The 16,916-nt window shown below is 57.7% G+C and overlaps 2 protein-coding genes across 2 annotated transcripts in view; one reads left to right on the top strand and one right to left on the bottom strand.

The window, feature by feature from the left end:
* The window catches only part of LARS2 (leucyl-tRNA synthetase 2, mitochondrial), a 288,717-nt gene extending 274,737 nt beyond the window's left edge, over window positions 1–13,980 (bottom strand). Inside the window, exon 1 of the mRNA XM_051851689.2 lies at window positions 13,575–13,980. The gene's annotated coding sequence lies outside the window, so the exon portion shown is untranslated. The remainder of the gene's footprint in view (window positions 1–13,574) is intronic.
* Window positions 13,981–14,078: 98 nt separating this feature from the next.
* Window positions 14,079–15,851, top strand: TMEM158 (transmembrane protein 158). Its single transcript, XM_051851699.2, has one exon. It carries the CDS (start codon window positions 14,376–14,378, stop codon window positions 15,258–15,260), a length of 885 nt encoding a protein of 294 aa, XP_051707659.2. The 5' UTR covers window positions 14,079–14,375; the 3' UTR covers window positions 15,261–15,851.
* The last annotated feature ends 1,065 nt before the right edge of the window (window positions 15,852–16,916 follow it).

The raw sequence follows: 16,916 nt of genomic DNA, 5'->3' as shown, positions 1-16,916 counted from the left end.
CTAAAGGACAAGCATATTGAAGCTGAATCTATGAGTTACAGAGAATGCCCCAAGCTATGAATTCCCACGGAGCCCCTTCTTCCTGCTGATCTCCCTTGTGCCCCCTGGGACCACCCAGCACCTCCCTCTTCCACCTTGGTCAGATTCCAGGGGCCGGGCAGACCACCTGGGGCGAGCGGGCCATTTGGACCAGCCCATCTAGGCCCACACAACTGGAGCTCACACACAAAGAGACAGAGTCGTGTTTGAGCAAGTCACACCCAGACAGCCCGATGTCCCAAGGAGCGCTCGCTTCATTCCAAACATGAAATGCCACAAGCGGCTTCACACATTGGCTCGCCAGCCAGCATGGTGCCAGACAGATTCTTGCACGATGCTAAAGTCGGGCACCTTGTGCCCAAACTCCCCTCTCCTTGGCTTACACTTCCTGTCTGGCATCTAAGAAAGATGTCTCGCAAACCCTCTTGGAGGCGTTGCTGCAGAGACCTAAGGGGACATCTTGAAACAGCTTTGAATAGGAAAAGAGAAAAGCTTGCAACAAAGTATTTTCGGCTTCCTGCAGTCCCAGACACCTGTACGGATCCCACAGGGATCGCCCTGGCAGCTGTTTAAGAACACAGGTGCCAGAGATCCTGATTCCGTGTGTCTTGGGTGGCTCCTGGCACTCTGTTATTTGGAAGCATTGAAGGTGGTTCTGACAGGCAGCGAGCAGTGAAAGCCAACGTCTGCAAGACAGACACCTGCATTTGTTCAGCGTCTGCTAAGCTCTGTACGCGGGGTTCCCGCAAGGAAAGGGGCCAGTGGGTCCAAGCAGCAGGCAGCTTTGCCCTGATGCACCAACGGCCACTGGGAAAGCTGCAGTAGCGGTTTCTTGCATTGGGGAGCAAGGGGACATTCGGCCTCTTGTGACACAACCATTTGTTCCCTTCCTTCCCGGATGATTTTAGATGGAAGGAAAGTTCATCCCCCAACCCCATCTCAGCCCAGCTACTGGGCAATTGGTTTGCAGCTTTATCACCTTATTAGCATTTATGAATAAAATTGATAATGAAGTCTGCAGTGCAGATTGATTAATGTTATGTATGTGTGTGTGTGTGATTTGCTTGTTTATTGTTCCCAAAACAGGTACACACTAGACATTTGAAGACCTAGGATTTAGGAAAAATCCCTTATTAAAGTAGAGGGAGGGTAACTGCACTGTGGGCAGCAGGTAAAGCTGCTGCCTACGCACCAGCGTCCCACATGGGTGCCAGTTCGAGTCCCAGCTGCTTCACTACCTATCTAGCTCCCTGCTGACACACCTGGGCAGAGTGCAGAGGGTGGCTCAAGTCCTTGAGCCCTTGCCGCCCAGGTGGGAAACCAGGATGGAGTTCCAGGACCCTGACTTCAGCCTGGTCAAGCCCTGGCCATGCAGCTATTTGAGGGACAAACCAGCAAATGGAAGACATCTCTCCCTCCCTCCCTTCTTCCCTCCCTCTCTCTTTCCCTCCCTCTCTCTTTCTCTGTGTCACTCCCTCTTTGTCACTCTGCCTTTCAAATAGATAAATAAATCGTGAAAAAAAAGTTGAAGAGGAAAAATAAAATCTAGAACTGTCAGGCCCCCCTGGCCATTGCACACTTGTCACCGTGCTTGGTTGGAAGGTGACCTGTGCCGCTACTGCTCGGAGGAGTTTAATTAGCAGCTACCCTTTCTTCCCCAGCATCCCTTTAAATGGGCTACTCTCTGCTGGATAAGCTTTTACACCTGTCGCAGCAATTCTGGGAGGGACGCTTTGAAGTGCCTTTTCCAAATCCCCCATTAATGACCTGGTAATTATTGTGGTGACTTTTCAATAAGGTGTGAAGAGCTCAGCTTGCTATCAGCCAAGAGGCTCCCCAGGCACCAGGCAAGAGGGACACAGCCAAGGAGAAAAGGGGTGGGGGTGGAGATCCTGAGCTGGGGCTTGGAAGGGGTCCTGCCCCAGGTCTGCAAGGCCACCAAGAGCCCCTGCTGGCAGATGAGGTCTCTCCAAAGTCCCGGATCTCATCTGATTACAGACCCTGGGGGAGCTGCATAAATGACCCCCAAACTGCCACCAGCACCGCAGGAGGCCAGGCCAAAGCCCACGCTGGCTCAGGGAGGGGCTGCACTCCTGCACAAAGGACTGCAATGCTGTCCCCAGTCCCCTCCCAGCGGAGCCTCTCCCTTTGCCTTCACAGTCCACAGCCCTTCCAGATGGTCGGAGCTGTCACACAGAGAGAGGCTTGAGCCGGAGTTACTGACGCTCTCCACCCGACACTTTTGCATTTGGAGCCACCACGCAGTCCCCGGGGCCAAAGACAGCCTGCTGTGCTGGGCACCCCTGCTGTCTGGTAGCCAAGTGCGCCACCCATCTGCACCCCTGCACTCCCCAGCACCCTAAATAGAGGCACCCCCAGGGACAAGCACAGGTGCTGGGTCTCCAACAGTCTGGTCACCCCTCATCACAAAGGAGGCTGCAGGTGCACCTGTGCATCATGACTGGCCCGGGTTCCAACAGTGTTTCTGAGGGTCCTCCCTTCTCTGCCTCCAGCCCCAGAACAGAATTCTAGAGCATGGGCCATCACCAATGCAGTCCCCCATGCGTTAACAATGAGTCACCTCCAGGAAGGTGCTCAAGATCAAAGCATCAACAACTAACATCCGGCACATGCTGCCTTGGCCTGGTCTCCCCAACAGAGAGCAAGGCCCCTGAGAGCAGAGACAGCGAGGTCAGCTGTGCCCTTGGCCACCTGAAGTGCCCTGGTGCAGTGGAACCGACTACAGCCGCCATCATGCTGCCTGCCCTACCTCCCCGACCTGGCTTCTGGGGCTCTGGTCCCCACCCGCTCCTCTCTCTGGCACTTTGTTTGGCTTGGAGACCATGGGCATTGCCCTGCTTGACTGCAGCAAATTCTCTTTCCAAGCTGGATCTCTGTAATTAAACTCAGGAGGTGGGCAGTCTAGGATCCCTGTCTATGTCTTGAGAAACTGGGAAGCAGACACCGCAGGCACGAGCATTTTTATGAAGTCATTTCCGCCTCTGAGATTAACGGTAACACTATGTGACAAGGCAGGGAACTCACGGCTCACTGGAGTTCCTCCCAGGGACAGTCTTCTTCATGTTCAGAAGAAAGACTCCTAGCCAGAGGTCCTCAAAATGTGGTCCCCAGACCAGCGGCATCAGCATCACCCGGAATCACCTGGGAGGGGGTCATATTAAAGATGCCAGTGTTCAGGTGCTGCCCGCCTCGCTGAATCCACAATGACCCCTCCAGGGGCCTCTGGTGCAGTGCAGTCCTCAGGCAGCTCTGCTGAGGGACCTTAAAGGAGGCTCTGGCAGCAAAAACCAGGCTCAGCCGCCTAAGGGGACAAAGCGTCCGATTACCTGGACGGCTCTGGTTGGAGAAGTCCCAGGACGAACGGAAAGCAGCAGCCAGAGAGAATAGGATTGCTCTTGGTGACAACAAGGACAGGCAAGGATTTGGAGATCCCTAGAGCAAATCAGGAGGGGAGGAGAGTGATGGCAGAGAGACTGGGAGATGCGTGGGAAGAGACAAGAGAGACTGAAACCCATCACAGGGCTCCTGCAGGGCACGTGGACACCCAGAGGGCATATCGAGACACTGTCAGTGCAATCGAATGCTTAGTGCAGTCTGGCCTCTCCCACACTGCAGAAAGTGTCAGTTAAAAATCACACCAACACTCACACAGGCTCATCGGTTCACCGGTCCTCAGGGACTCTGCAAGCGACAGGCTCAGCTCTGCGAGGTGGTTTCAATGCCAGGCTGAATACAAGGGCTCTACAGAGACAGTTGCATCGGCTGCCTGTCGTTTCCTAATGGGAAGCCGGGGAGACTGAGCAGGGGGAGGAAGTGCTACCCAGAGCACTTGTGACTATGATCAAGGAGAGAGGAAAGTTTCTTCCTTGAGTTTCAAGAATTATAGGGGTTCTAGGAGTAGAGCCAGGCAGCCTCGGGGAGTGACGGGGCTTCCCGGTCAAGGTCAAAGCTGTGCTGGAGCTAAGCGGGTTCTGAGTGACAGCAGAGGGTTGCAAGTGGCTGTTGTTGCACATATTTGGTTGCAGATACAGAAAACCCAGTTCAAGCAAGCTTAGGTGAAACTGTGTGAGTTTTTTTTTTGTTTGTTTACAGGTAGAATTATAGACAGAGAGAAAGGTCTTCCTTCTGTTGGTTCACTCCCCAAATGGCTGCCACAGCCGGCGCTGTGCCAATCTGAAGCCAGGAGCCAGGAGCTTCCTCCTGGTCTCCCATGCAGGTGCAGGGACCCAAGCACCTGGGCCATCCTCCACTGCCCTCCCGGGCCACAGCAGAGAGCTGGACTGGAAGGGGAGCAACCAGGACTAGAACCCGGCACCCATATGAGATGCCGGCACCACAGGCAGAGGATTAACCAAGTGAGCCACGGTGCCAACCCTGCAACTGTGTTTTTAAGCTCACAATCTGATTGCAAGTGGTGAAGCCTTCCTGTCTAACTGGATCTAGGGTCTCCGGCGACAATGCCAGGCCCCTCTGCAGTCTCAGTTCTGCTGTTGGCCTATTCGTTCTTACTGCAAACAGGTGGATGGAGGGGTGGACAGAGCTGCAGACGGCTCCAGTCTCACTTCACACAGCTGGTGATTCCAAAGTGAGGAGCAGCCTGCTCTCTTCCAGCTGCACATGGAGGGAGACCTCTGATTGGCGGGCTTGGGTCACATGGATGCTCCCTGGCAAATCATTACAGCTATGTGGTGGGAGCAACATGACTGGCTGGGCCTGAGACACCTGTCCATCACTGAACCACGGGGCGGGTACTTTCATTGGTAGCCCTGCTAGAACAATATGGAATTAGTAAGCAGGTACCCAAGAGGAAGGGGTGTCCTTCCCAGAGAAAGCAGAGAAGGGACACGGGGCAGACGAGGCCACAGCTGCTCCCTGCAGGCTACATTCCTTGTACCCTTTTCTTCCTCAGCCCAGACAAAGCCTTGGGATCTTTGATAGCCTGATTGAGGGGTAACTGTCATACAAATAACTGTGTATTCTAGGGGTGCAGTCTGATGAGTGTGCATATACCCATGATACCATCCCCACAAGCAAGCTAACATCTAGCATACCCATGATACCATCCCCACAAGCAAGCTAACATCTAGCACCTCCAAAAGATTCCTTGAGCTCTACCCTCTTAACTCATTTCTAAGTGCACGATACAACACTGTCTACGTGTGTGTATGTGTGTGTTTTCAAGATTTCTGTTTGAAAGGAAGAGTTACAGAAAGAGGGAGAGACAAACAGAGTGAGAGTGAGAGAGAGAAAGAGAGAGAGATCTTCCACCTGCTGGTTTACTCCCCAGATGGCCACAACAGCCAGGAGCAGGCCAGGCTGAAGCCAGGAGCCTGGAACTCCAGCCAGGTCTCCTACATGGGTGGCATGGGCCAAGGACTTGGGCCATCTTCTGCTGCCTTCCCAGGTACATTAGTAGGGAGCTGGATCAGAAGTAAAGCAGCCAAGACTCAAACCTGCGCCCTTGTGGGATGCAGGCATTGTAGGTATCGCAGGCATCACAGGCAACGGCTTAACCTGCTGTGACACAGTGTGGGTCCCCACAATCCCACTTGGTTGCCATAGACTCTGTGTCACACGGCAGAGCTCTAGGACTTGCCCACCTGACAAACTGCAACTTTACACCCATCTAACACCAACTCCTCATGCTCCCCAGCCCCAGGCAACCACCATTCAATTTTCCACATCTATGAGTTGGGCTATTTTAGAGATCTTGTGTAAGTGGAATCACACAGTGTTTAACCTACTTGTCATGCCTTCCGAGGTCCACCCATGCCGTCACAGGTGACAAGGGTTCTATGTGTGTATAAGGCTGCATAATGCTCCATTTTATGTATGTAACTTCAGTTTCTTTACCCATTCATCCATTGGTGGACATCTGGGTTCCTCCATCTTTGCTCAACCAGGAACAATGCTACATCTCTTCACAACCTTGATTTCCATTCCACCAATAATGTACAAGTGTTCTGATTTCTCTGAATCCTTCTTAAAAAAAAAAAAAAAAAGATCCGGCACTGTGGTATAGTGGGTAAAGCTACTGCCTGCAGTGCCAGCATCTCATATGGGTGCTGGATTGAGTCCTGGCTGCTCCACTTCTGTTACAGCTCTGCTATGGCCTGAGAAAGGAAAACAAGGCCCAAGTCCTTGGGCCCCTGCACTCACATGGGAGACCCGGAAGAAGCTCCTGACTCTGGATCAGCCCAACTCTGACCATTGTGGTCATTTGGGGAGTGAACCAGTAGATGGAAGACATCTCTCTCTCTCTCTGCCTCTCTAATAAATAAACACTTTTTAAAAAAATATTATTTGAGAAGCAGTTATGGGGGGGGGGTTCTTCCATCCACTGGTTTACTCCCCAGGTTGCCGCAACAGCTGGAGCTGTGCCAATCCAAAGTCAGGAGCCAGGAGCTTCTTCCGGGTCACCCACATAGGTGCAGGGGCCCAAGGACCTGGGCCATCTTCTTCCACTTTCCCAGGCCACAGCAGAGAGCTAGATCAGAAGAGGAGCAGCCGGCACATGAACCGATACCCACATAGGATGCCAACACCGACCGAATGCGAAGGCTTAGCCTACTATGTATGCCACAGTGCACACCCAGCTCTGAATCCTTAACACAGCTCTCGGACAACCGCTGCCAGCCGATCCAAATGAGCCTCAAGGTAAAAGCCGCTTGCAACTCTGGAGCTGACAGCAGTGTAGAGAGGCTCACGATATACATCATCCAGAGTGCAGAGGGCAGAGCAGGCACAGTGGGGATGGAGTCTGCCACCCAGGGGCCCAGCCGGGGAGCAGAGACAGGGCGCAGCAGGCCCTGGGTGGTCCTGGCCCTCAGTCCCAAGCAGGGGGCCACCCTGCAGACTCTGATGCTGTGTGAGCAACTGCGGGCTGGGCCAGCAGCCCGGGGAGCAGGAAGCGTGGCCCAGATTGCACCAAAGTGATGTCAAGAGCAGGCAGAGGGGCAGAGAAGGGCCCTGAGCCACACCCCCGCTGGGCAAGGTGTCCTGTGAAGCAGGCTCAGCGCCGTGGGGGGAGGAGCATGAGCAAGCAGCCAGGGCTTCGTCCAGGTGGCCAGAGGCAGACGTCCCCAGCCTGAGATGTCTCTGAGCTACCGGGCATCAGTGTGGTAAGCACCATGCCCAAGGCCACACAGCTTACGAGTGATTCAAACCCCGAGACAACTATCCTTCCAGACCTGGCCCTGGGTAGGACAGTAGGGAAAAGTGCCACCCACAGATAACTTAGAATCTTCTGGAATCTGTAGTTGAAGACCCGTGTGGTTAGAGCTCACTAATTAGCTTAGTAATGGCCCCAAGGGCTACACTCGGACAGGGGCTCCAAGTCCTTACCTCTTCCCCCAAGGGCTTCTCTTGTGAACCTGAGGCCAGGACTGGTCCAGCTAGAGCTTCCATTTCACATCTGGGTCTGCAGGGGGCTTGACCAGGCCCTCAGCAGAGCTGGAGGGAACAAGGCCTAATTGCATCAGGACCGAAGCCGGCCGAGGGCACCAACACCCTCTGCCCATGCAATCAATCGTCCACCCTGCAAATCGAGTTAGCAGTGTGATTCCAGCAATTATGGAGCCCAGGGTTTTCTTTATCGCCCCTAAATGAATGAGACAGGCTCTGTGCTCTCACTTTGCAACCGCACCTCATTTTCACAGTGCAGCTGCAAGCGTCCTGCAGAGCGCTGCCCTTGGAGAGGTGCTGGGCCTGCTGCCCAGCTGGCCGGGGGGCTTGGCGTCCAGCCACATATGAGCCTTTGCAAGGTCACTGCCCCTCTCCAGGCCTCAGCTTCCACGTGTAGAAGTTTGTTCTCGGGGGCTTCTGGGGTCCCTTCCGGCTCTCACAGCCACAGTATTCCAGGTCCACTTAAGCACCAGAGATGGCTCCATGCGAACGGCGTTGATTCTTTTCAGTGAAAATACACCGAGCTCCATAGCAGTGGAGGGAATGGAGGAGGAACCACATGCCTGCGTTCCCTAAAAGAGTATTTTCTAGAACAAAAAGCATCTCACTTGCTGAGCACTTAACCTGTACAGGCACCGACCTCATTGTTCTACAACCAACACCTTACCGAACATTCACAATACAGCAGCTATTAAGCCCATTGTACAGACAAGAAAACTGAGACACAGCAAGGCAGTATATCCAAGCCAGGTTTGCGGGGCTCCAAAGGCCACGCTCATAGTCACGACTCTCAGATCCCAGAATCCGGGGCCTGCAGGAGAAAGACAGAAAGCACAGAACCAAGAGACAGCCTCAACATGAAGGGAATGCCAGGCGGGACGGCTGGTTGGCTGTGCGTGCCCAAGCAGGTCATGCGGAGGGCCCACATGCGTGCACAGGCTGCAGGAGGAAGTCATGAAAAGCCTTGCTAAACGGGTTCCCGTGCTACTGCTCTCTCAAAATGGGTGTCTGCTTCCCCCCTCTCTTCTGCCCTTCTGCAAAGGGAATGCCAATTATTGCATTTGAAGGCAGTGTTGGGGCTGTGTAGCAGCAGCCGGCCTGAACGTGGGTGGCGCCCGTTGGTGGCTGAAGGGGATCACTCTGCTGTCCTGGTTTTGATAACCCAGCCATGCCTCCTGGGTCATCTGCACTAAAACCCTCAGAATTACACACACCAGATGACAAATCTGTTAGAAGGTGGATACAAAACCCACTGACGGAAATGCGCATCAGCATATGTGGGTTAGCCAAATTCCAAGTCTTCTCTCTCTGTTCAACATGTCGCCATATCATTTATAAATAAATTATTTTAAAATCCAGCTATGTCACACCTGAAGTTCCCTGAGTAGACTGGGAGCCCCAGGCTGGAGTTGGCCGAGCGGAGCATTCCTCGACGAAGCCCAGGCTCCCCACCAATACTTAGCATCTTCTCTAACCAGGTGCCGAGCGGACCCTGAAGGCAGAGCCCTGGACGGAGCCCCGGCCCCTCTGGGAAAGGCGGTGCAGTCCACAGCTGCCCCTCGAGCACGCATCAGACTGGGAAATCTCCTGTCGGAATTAGGACGTAGGGCTGAGCATGGGGCCTGCAGGCAACACAGCCCTCGCCAGAGGCCAGCCATCCTGCCCCTGCTTCCTCGTCGGTAACATGGGAGGGAGCTTACAGTGTTATTACAGATGGTGCAGGCCATTTAGCAGAGCTGCAGTTAAGAACGCGGTTGTCAGACATGCCTGAATCTTGGTCCTCCCCCGCCACCGTATGACTTTACAAGAGACCAGACTCCTCTGACCCTCAGTGTACCTCATCTGTAAAATGGCCACAGCATCTTGTTCCTCATGAGACTTCGCCGTGAGGATACACTCCAAGCACTCGGCGCAGGGCCTGCTACACAAGTGTTGGGTAAGGGGCAGCTTCCAGTGGTGCAGGCACCACCACCGGGCCACGCCCACAAGAGACGTTTGTTTGGGAGGCATTTTTCTCTCCTCCGTGGTCTCTCCCACACAGGGGCGCCAGGCTCCTTCTCCCGCTTCTCTGCAGACATGCCCCATCTCTCCAGACTCACAGATTCTCCTTTCCTCCCACGTCTCTGCTGAAATCCTATCAGCCGCCCCGCAGGAATCTAACAGCCCAGAAACACAAGCAGCGGCCCCTGCCCACCGCGTGCACGGGGCAGCCACAGGCAAAGGCGCGCAGCACCCGACGGCAGGAAGCCTGCGCAACCACGGACGCCGGCTTCGGGGGCCTCGTCCCAGGGAGGCCCGCGGCTCACTATGGGCAGCCTGTCACGGCTGCCAGCATCCAAGGGGACAATAGTGACGAGGGGTCCCTTGTGACCACAGTGCCCAGGAAGGACGCATGCCTACACTCTGGAGCACTGGCTGGGCCCCTCTGGGGGCCTGCTGGGCTGCGTGGAAGCCGCAATGACCAGAGACCAAAGACCATCAGGGACTGATCAGCCAAGCCCAACGGCTTCAGACCACCGCCCCGGTGCCGGCGTGCACACATGCAGCTTCTCAGCTGTCCCCACAGCCAGCCTGCAGGTTGCCCATGTCACAAACAGGATTCCCCAGAGAGACTGGTGTGCAAAGCACTCTTCCCCGTCTCCCGGTCCTCCCTCCTAACACACACCCCCCACGGGACCCACAGCCTCTGCCGGGGACTCTGATGCAGCTCAGCCCCTCATTTCTTGCCCCATCTTGTCTCTGTCCTACTTACAAGGCACTCATGGTGCCTGCATGTCTGTCAGCCTGCACTGTGTGGTAATAATATCTTAATTCCACCCACATCCTAAGAGAACGGAGAAACGGCTGCACCTGCGGCACTCGGAGGTCGACGGATGAAAGGCATTCAAATAAACCACAGAGAGCATTTCTTTAAACGTCACTACTTCCATAGGCAGCACACGGCAAAATTAAAGAGCACCGAGGAGGGACACAGGACACGTGGAGCACAAAACGACCGTGCGTGATGAGTAAGTGCTTTCCTGGAAGTCCTCCCGTAGTGGTTTCTAACAATCCCGTGTAGAAAAGTCCGCGGTCCCTAGTGTATGGACAAAACGGAGACTCGCCGACGTCTTCCAATCATTTTATTAAAACGGAAAGATCTGGGGGGATGGGGGGGGTTCGGGTGCCTTTTTCCCCTAACGCGAAGGGACACCCAGGCGGGTCTATGGTGCTCCACTCCCTAAAGCTGCTGCCTGCATCCTGCCTGCTGCCGGGGCCCAGTCTGACGGAGTCACTCCACTCACTCCGCAGCCACTGGTGCAGCCGCTACTGTGTGCCACCGGCATTTCCACAGAACAAAATGTATCGTGTCCCGCTTTGGGAGAGCTGATCCTCCAATATAGACGGAAAGAAGAAAAACACACCGGCGGACTTCAGAAAGTGTGCAGAGAATGCAGCCAAGAGACAACATTTGGGTGCAAAAAGATTTGAAGCCCATGCAGAGTTTCTCCACACTCAGCATCTTCCAGGAGCTTTTTGGACACCACGCCCCTGCCCCCGGCAGCGTGTCCGCTGACAGTAATTCCAGGCAGCAGAAGAGCCCCATATAGGAGAACGGGGGAACGGTGGGGACAGCTGCTATTTATAGAGGATCGGCAAAGGCCTCCCTGGGGAGCTGATGCCTGAGCAGAGACAAAAGGAAGCTAGAGAGCAAGGCAGGACGCGCGGTCACCCCGGGGCCGCGGAAGCAGCACGGGCAAAGGCCTGGAGTCTGCTCCTCCACATGTGCCTGGAACTGGCGATGGCACAGGAGGTGGCCAGGAGTCACAGCTTACGAACAGGGCCGGCAGTTCCATCTCCAGCCAGCTGAGCTGAAGGGACGATCCCAAAGCGGCCACAGTCAGAAAAGTGATGGGACTTTATTTTTCTTACAGAAGTAACATTTGCACATCTTAGAGGACTGTGAAAATGGCGGGAAAGAACAAGGATGCAGATACGGGGTAGCTGGATTGGAATCCTTACCCCGCCATGCTCCGACCTTTATATAATGCTGTGTTTTTTTTGTTTGTTTATTTTTTGACAGGCAGAGTGGACAGTGAGAGAGACAGAGAGAAAGGTCTTCCTTTGCCGTTGGTTCACCCTCCAATGGCCGCTGCGGCTGGCGCGCTGCGGCCAGCACACCGCGCTGATCCAATTGCAGGAGCCAGGTACTTATCCTGGTCTCCCATGGGGTGCAGGGCCCAAGGACTTGGGCCATCCTCCACTGCACTCCCTGGCCACAGCAGAGAGCTGGCCTGGAAGAGGGGCAACCGGGACAGAATCCGGCGCCCCGACCAGGACTAGAACCCGGGGTGAGGGCACCGCTAGGCGGAGGATTAGCCTAGTGAGCCGCGGCGCTGGCCCATAATGATGTTCTGACACAGACATGGCTCTTACAAGACACCCACTGAAAGTCATCTTCTCCAACTCAGAGGGAATCGCACCTTTTACTCATCGAGCGCACGTGCAGCCAATCCCCCTGAGATGGGATGCTTCTACTTCCCCAAAGAACACACATTTTTGAGGTCTAACAGATGGGCTACTTAACCACCCCGAGCCTCAGTTTCTCACGGTGAAACCAGTCCCACACCCACCAGATGTTGTGACGTTCAGGGACGACCTTTGTCAAACAACTGGCTTGAAGGCTATGCAGAGAAAAGGGTAATGAGAGCGGGTAACACATCGGCCATTTGGTACTGAGCCTCTTCCCTGTGCTACATAGTTCTCCTCTTGCTGGTAACAGGAGTGAACCCCACAGGGGATATCTGAATTGTTATCTGCCACGCTCAATTTCCAGTGGTCCAAAAAGACAGAAAATCAATCGAAAATCGGGAGTTGTGTCGCTGCCCAGATGACACTGTCACTGTGAATGAGGACTTGGTAGAGGGGGTCCTTGCGTGTGCTGGACAAGGGGCAGGGTGCTGGGCTGGCACCGGTCCTGGGGTCACCGCTTTGCAGGAAATTGCCTGTCCGGCCCTTCGCTGCTGCACGGACCATGTCCGCGGAGGCCCAGGACAGCTCCAGCTGGAATCCCAGAGAACGCCACCTGCCGTCCTGGACAGTGGCCTGGCTCAAAACGCATGCCTGGGGACGGCGCCGCGGCTCACTAGGCTAATCCTCCGCCTTGCAGCGCCAGCACACCGGGTTCTAGTCCCAGTCAGGGTGCCGGATTCTGTCCCGGTTGCCCCTCTTCCAGGCCAGCTCTCTGCTGTGGCCCGGGAAGGCAGTGGAGGATGGCCCAAGTGCTTGGGCCCTGCACCCCATGGGAGACCAGGAGAAGCACCTGGCTCCTGCCTTCGGATCAGCGCGGTGTGCCGGCCGCAGCGCGCCAGCCGCAGCGGCCATTGGAGGGTGAACCAACGGCAAAGGAAGACCTTTCTCTCTCTCTCTCACTGTCCACTCTGCCTGTCAAAAAAAAAAAAAACAAAAAAAAAACAAAAAAAACCGCATGCCTGGATACCCAGGCCTGGCACGGCCCCGGAGACTCGCCAGCCACTCGGCTCCGAGGAAAGACAGCTCTGCCACATCGGACAGCGGGTTCCAGATGCGCACGGCTGGAAGGAGCTGTCATTTTTACGAAACACAGGAAAATGCCCATCATCCTCCCTGGAGCCATAAACAAAAGGGGAGTCCCTCTCTGTGGAAACCAAGAAGCATTCCAGAAAGCCAACTTGGGCTGGACGGGCAGTAACTCCATCCCAGCGGCCACCGCTGGACACTGTGCAGGACAGATGCAGAGACCCAGGGCAGCAGCACCCCTGTGAGGTGACTGCCACCAAGTCCTAAGACGGACGTGCCCCGCCAGCATGTGTGGGGGTGCGCGAGGACCTGTACCTCCCCAGGCTGTTTGCAGCCTTCAGACCCCTTGTTCTTATTGTCAGAAAGCAAGGGACCAGTTTCCAGAAGGGCTTCCGGTCACTGGCCATTCCCGTAGGGCTCAGCGAAGTTTGCTTGCGAGTGCGAGAGGGCAGTTTACTAGCAAAGTGCTCATACCCTCCCCACCACATCCCAACCCGGCCAGCCCGCGCAGGGATTCTCACCGACCTCCCCGGAACACGCACTCACCGCACCTGCCAGGGGCCGGCGGTTACCTGGGAGGGGAGCCTCCAGCGGGGCTCCCGGAGCCGCACAGCCTCTAGTCCGTGCCGCCAGGCCCTCTCCACCCCAGAAAGCCGCAGAGTTCTTGAATCCGCCTCGGGGTTCGCTTGCTCTGAGGGTAGGACCAAGCCAGGGTAGGCGGTTCTGAGCGACTGCAGAGAGAGCTGGTGGCACGGAATTCTGCTTCTGGCCGCTGAAGTGGCCAGTGGAGGCCCGCGTCCTGCCTCAGTGTCCCCTTCCGTGAATCGGGCGGGTGGAGTTAGGCGCAGGTGCGAAGGCGACCCTCGAGCCCACGGGACCGAAGCACCATCTGGTGGCCCTCAATCCTCCCCTAGGCGGACGCGGCTCTCCCAACGCGCGGGGGCGCCGGGCCCCGCCTGCGCCCAGCCCGCGACTGCCCCGGGGCCCCGCGCGGCCAGCCCCGCCCGCCGGGCGCGTGGAACCCCGCCCTCCCCCCCTCCCTGAGTCCCCGCGCCCCGCGCGCGGAGGGCGGGGAGGGGCGGGGCGCGCGGGAGGCGGAGCCGAGCCGGGGAATCCTGCTCCGCGCGAGCGCCGGGCCGCTAGAGCAGCGCGGCCGTCCGAGGGCCCCAGCGGAGGGGCCAGCGGGGAAGCCCCGACGCGGCCGAGTCCGGAGGGATCCCCGCGCCCGGCACGCCGCCTTCCCCGCCTCCGCGCGGGCTGGCAGGTGCCCGGCGCGCCCGCGCTCCACCCGGCCGCCGGCGCTCGCGGCCCCCGCCGTCCGCTCGCCATGCAGCCGCCGCCGGTCCCGCGCGCGTAGGCGCCAGCCGCAGGCCATGCTGCCCCTGCTCGCCGCGCTCCTGGCCGCCGCCTGCCCGCTGCCGCCCGCCCGCGGCGGCGCCACGGACGCGCCGGGCCTCCTCGGGGCGCCCACCAACGCGTCGTCCGCCGGGGAGCCCGCCGCCCCGCGCCTTCTTGCCTCGGCGGCCCCCGGGCACCCGGAGCGCGCGGGTCCGGAGGAGGCGCCGGCGGCCGCGCCGTGCAACATCAGCGTACAGCGGCAGATGCTGAGCTCGCTGCTCGTGCGCTGGGGCCGCCCGCGGGGCCTCCAGTGCGACCTGCTGCTCTTCTCCACCAACGCGCACGGCCGCGCCTTCTTCGCCGCCGCCTTCCACCGCGTCGGGCCGCCGCTGCTCATCGAGCACCTGGGGCTGGCAGCCGGCGGCGCGCAGCAGGACCTGCGCCTCTGCGTGGGCTGCGGCTGGGTGCGCGGCCGCCGGCCGGGCCGCCTCCGGCCCGCCGCGCCCGGTCCCGGCCCCACCGCCGGGACGCCCTCCGCGCTGCCCGCCTACCCCGCGGCCGAGCCGCCGCCGGGGCCGCTGTGGCTGCAGGGCGAGCCGCTGCATTTCTGCTGCCTGGACTTCAGCCTGGAGGAGCTGCAGGGCGAGTCGGGCTGGCGGCTGAACCGCAAGCCCATCGAGTCCACGCTGGTGGCCTGCTTCATGACCCTGGTCATCGTCGTGTGGAGCGTGGCCGCCCTCATCTGGCCGGTGCCCATCATCGCCGGCTTCCTGCCCAACGGCATGGAGCAGCGCCGGACGGCCGCCAGCGCGCCCGCCGCCGCCCCCGCCGCCGTGCCCGCGGGCACCACCGCCGCGGCCGCCGCCGCTGCTGCCGCCGCCGCCGCCGCGGCCGTCACCTCGGGGGCGGCGACCAAGTGACCGCCGCGGCCGCGCGCCGGCCGGGGACTCCGTGCCGTAGTTGTCCTTCGTTCTTCTTCCCGGGAGGGGGCCGCCGGGGAGGCCCCCGCGCGGTGGGAAAGCGCGGATTGTGTGGGGCTGCTCGCTCCTACCGAAAAGCAGGTGCGAGCCGCGGGGCGTGAGGGCGGGATCCGCGACTGCCGGGGCTGAGCGCCGAGAAGCGGGGCCCTCCCCCCTCCCAGTGTCGCACCCCCTGCCCGCCTCCACGCGCGCCCTGATTCCTGGCAGAAAATGACCAAATCCTGTGTATTTGTTTTATATATTTAATAACTGTTTTAAATGAAAGTTTTAGTAAAAAAAAATCACAAAACAAAAAGATTATATCACTATTGCTGTAGTACAGGAGCTCTTTGTATCCGGACGCAGTTGTATTTGAGATTTGTTGTTTTCTAATTTATTTTAAGGGGAGGGGGCGGGGCGTGGGAAGGATTTCTCGCCGCTGCAAACGGACTCCAGAAACCTTCCAAGCCGCTCTCCAGTGACGTGGCCTGCTGGGCGTTTCTTGTACTTCTGTGGATTTTTTGGCTTTTAATACAGACGTTTTCCTCCAGAGATGCGTATCTAGCTGCTGCTTTATTTCATGTAGGAAAAGGAATCCTGCGGGGAGGGGGCCTGGCCGGGGGAGATGGGCTGACTGCGTGTCCCTTATCCTGGAAACCCTGCCCCTCGCCCTACCAGCCCTGGTCTTGTGTCCCACCACCCTGGAGCCCGCCTGTCACAGGGTCCAGCAGGGCTCTGTGGGACTGCGCTTTCCACTCGCTGCCCGGAGCTCTGCCCCACATCCAGTCAAAGTGGTAAAATCAAGAGCCCCTGTGACCGAGGTGTCTTCACCGAGATGACTCATTGCCCAAGGCGTGTGCATTTCATTTTCGGCCTGTAAACTTTGCCAGCTGAGCTCCTGTCAAAGGCTGGTTCAGAAACCTGGGGACACACGTGGGCATTAGTGAGGTTTCCCGGAGAGGCAGACCCGTGGAGGGGGAACGGTTAACAACCTGCAGGCTGTCTCTCCTCCGGTGTCCCCCGCGCAGTGTGTGCCTCACAGCGGGTTGGGACCCGCCAGGGTTTATCAGAAGAGTAAAGTCCTTCATATAAAAACAATTTTAAAGGACTTTGCAGCGACTGGAAAGGCTGCTGCTCTGTCTTGCTCTGCCCCTCCCTGCATTTGAGAAATGCAGATGGCTCTGGAGCTGCTGATCTCAGAGTGTGGGCCGGTCCAGCCTGGGAACTTGTTAGCAATGCACATTCCCAGGCCCGCCCCAGTCCTGCTCCGTCCTGGAGGAGGAGGAGGGCCCAGGGATCTGTGCATCCACAAACCCTCCTCGGGGCCACTGGTGTGAGAACCACCGTGTGAGATGTTACGGTAGCCTGTGAGAGGAGAGGCTGCGGCAGCGCCTGCAGCTTCTGCTGTCCCTCTGGCTCGAGGCAGGCCAGAGGTGGCCTCCCTCTTTCTCGGTGGAGACGCCGACGGAGTTCATCGTGATGCAAGTCTGGGGCCTGGCCAGTCTCTGCAGATCGCGGCATACATCACAGCAGGGGAGGCAGACACCTTGGCTGGTTTCCAAGCCTCGATCAGTCTTAATGTCATCTCAGCCCCCGTCCTCTCGGAAGGCACGCTAG

Source organism: Oryctolagus cuniculus, chromosome 10 (assembly GCF_964237555.1).
Source record: "Oryctolagus cuniculus chromosome 10, mOryCun1.1, whole genome shotgun sequence".
NCBI lineage: Eukaryota > Metazoa > Chordata > Mammalia > Lagomorpha > Leporidae > Oryctolagus > Oryctolagus cuniculus.
This window is presented reverse-complemented; position numbering and strand designations above follow the sequence as displayed.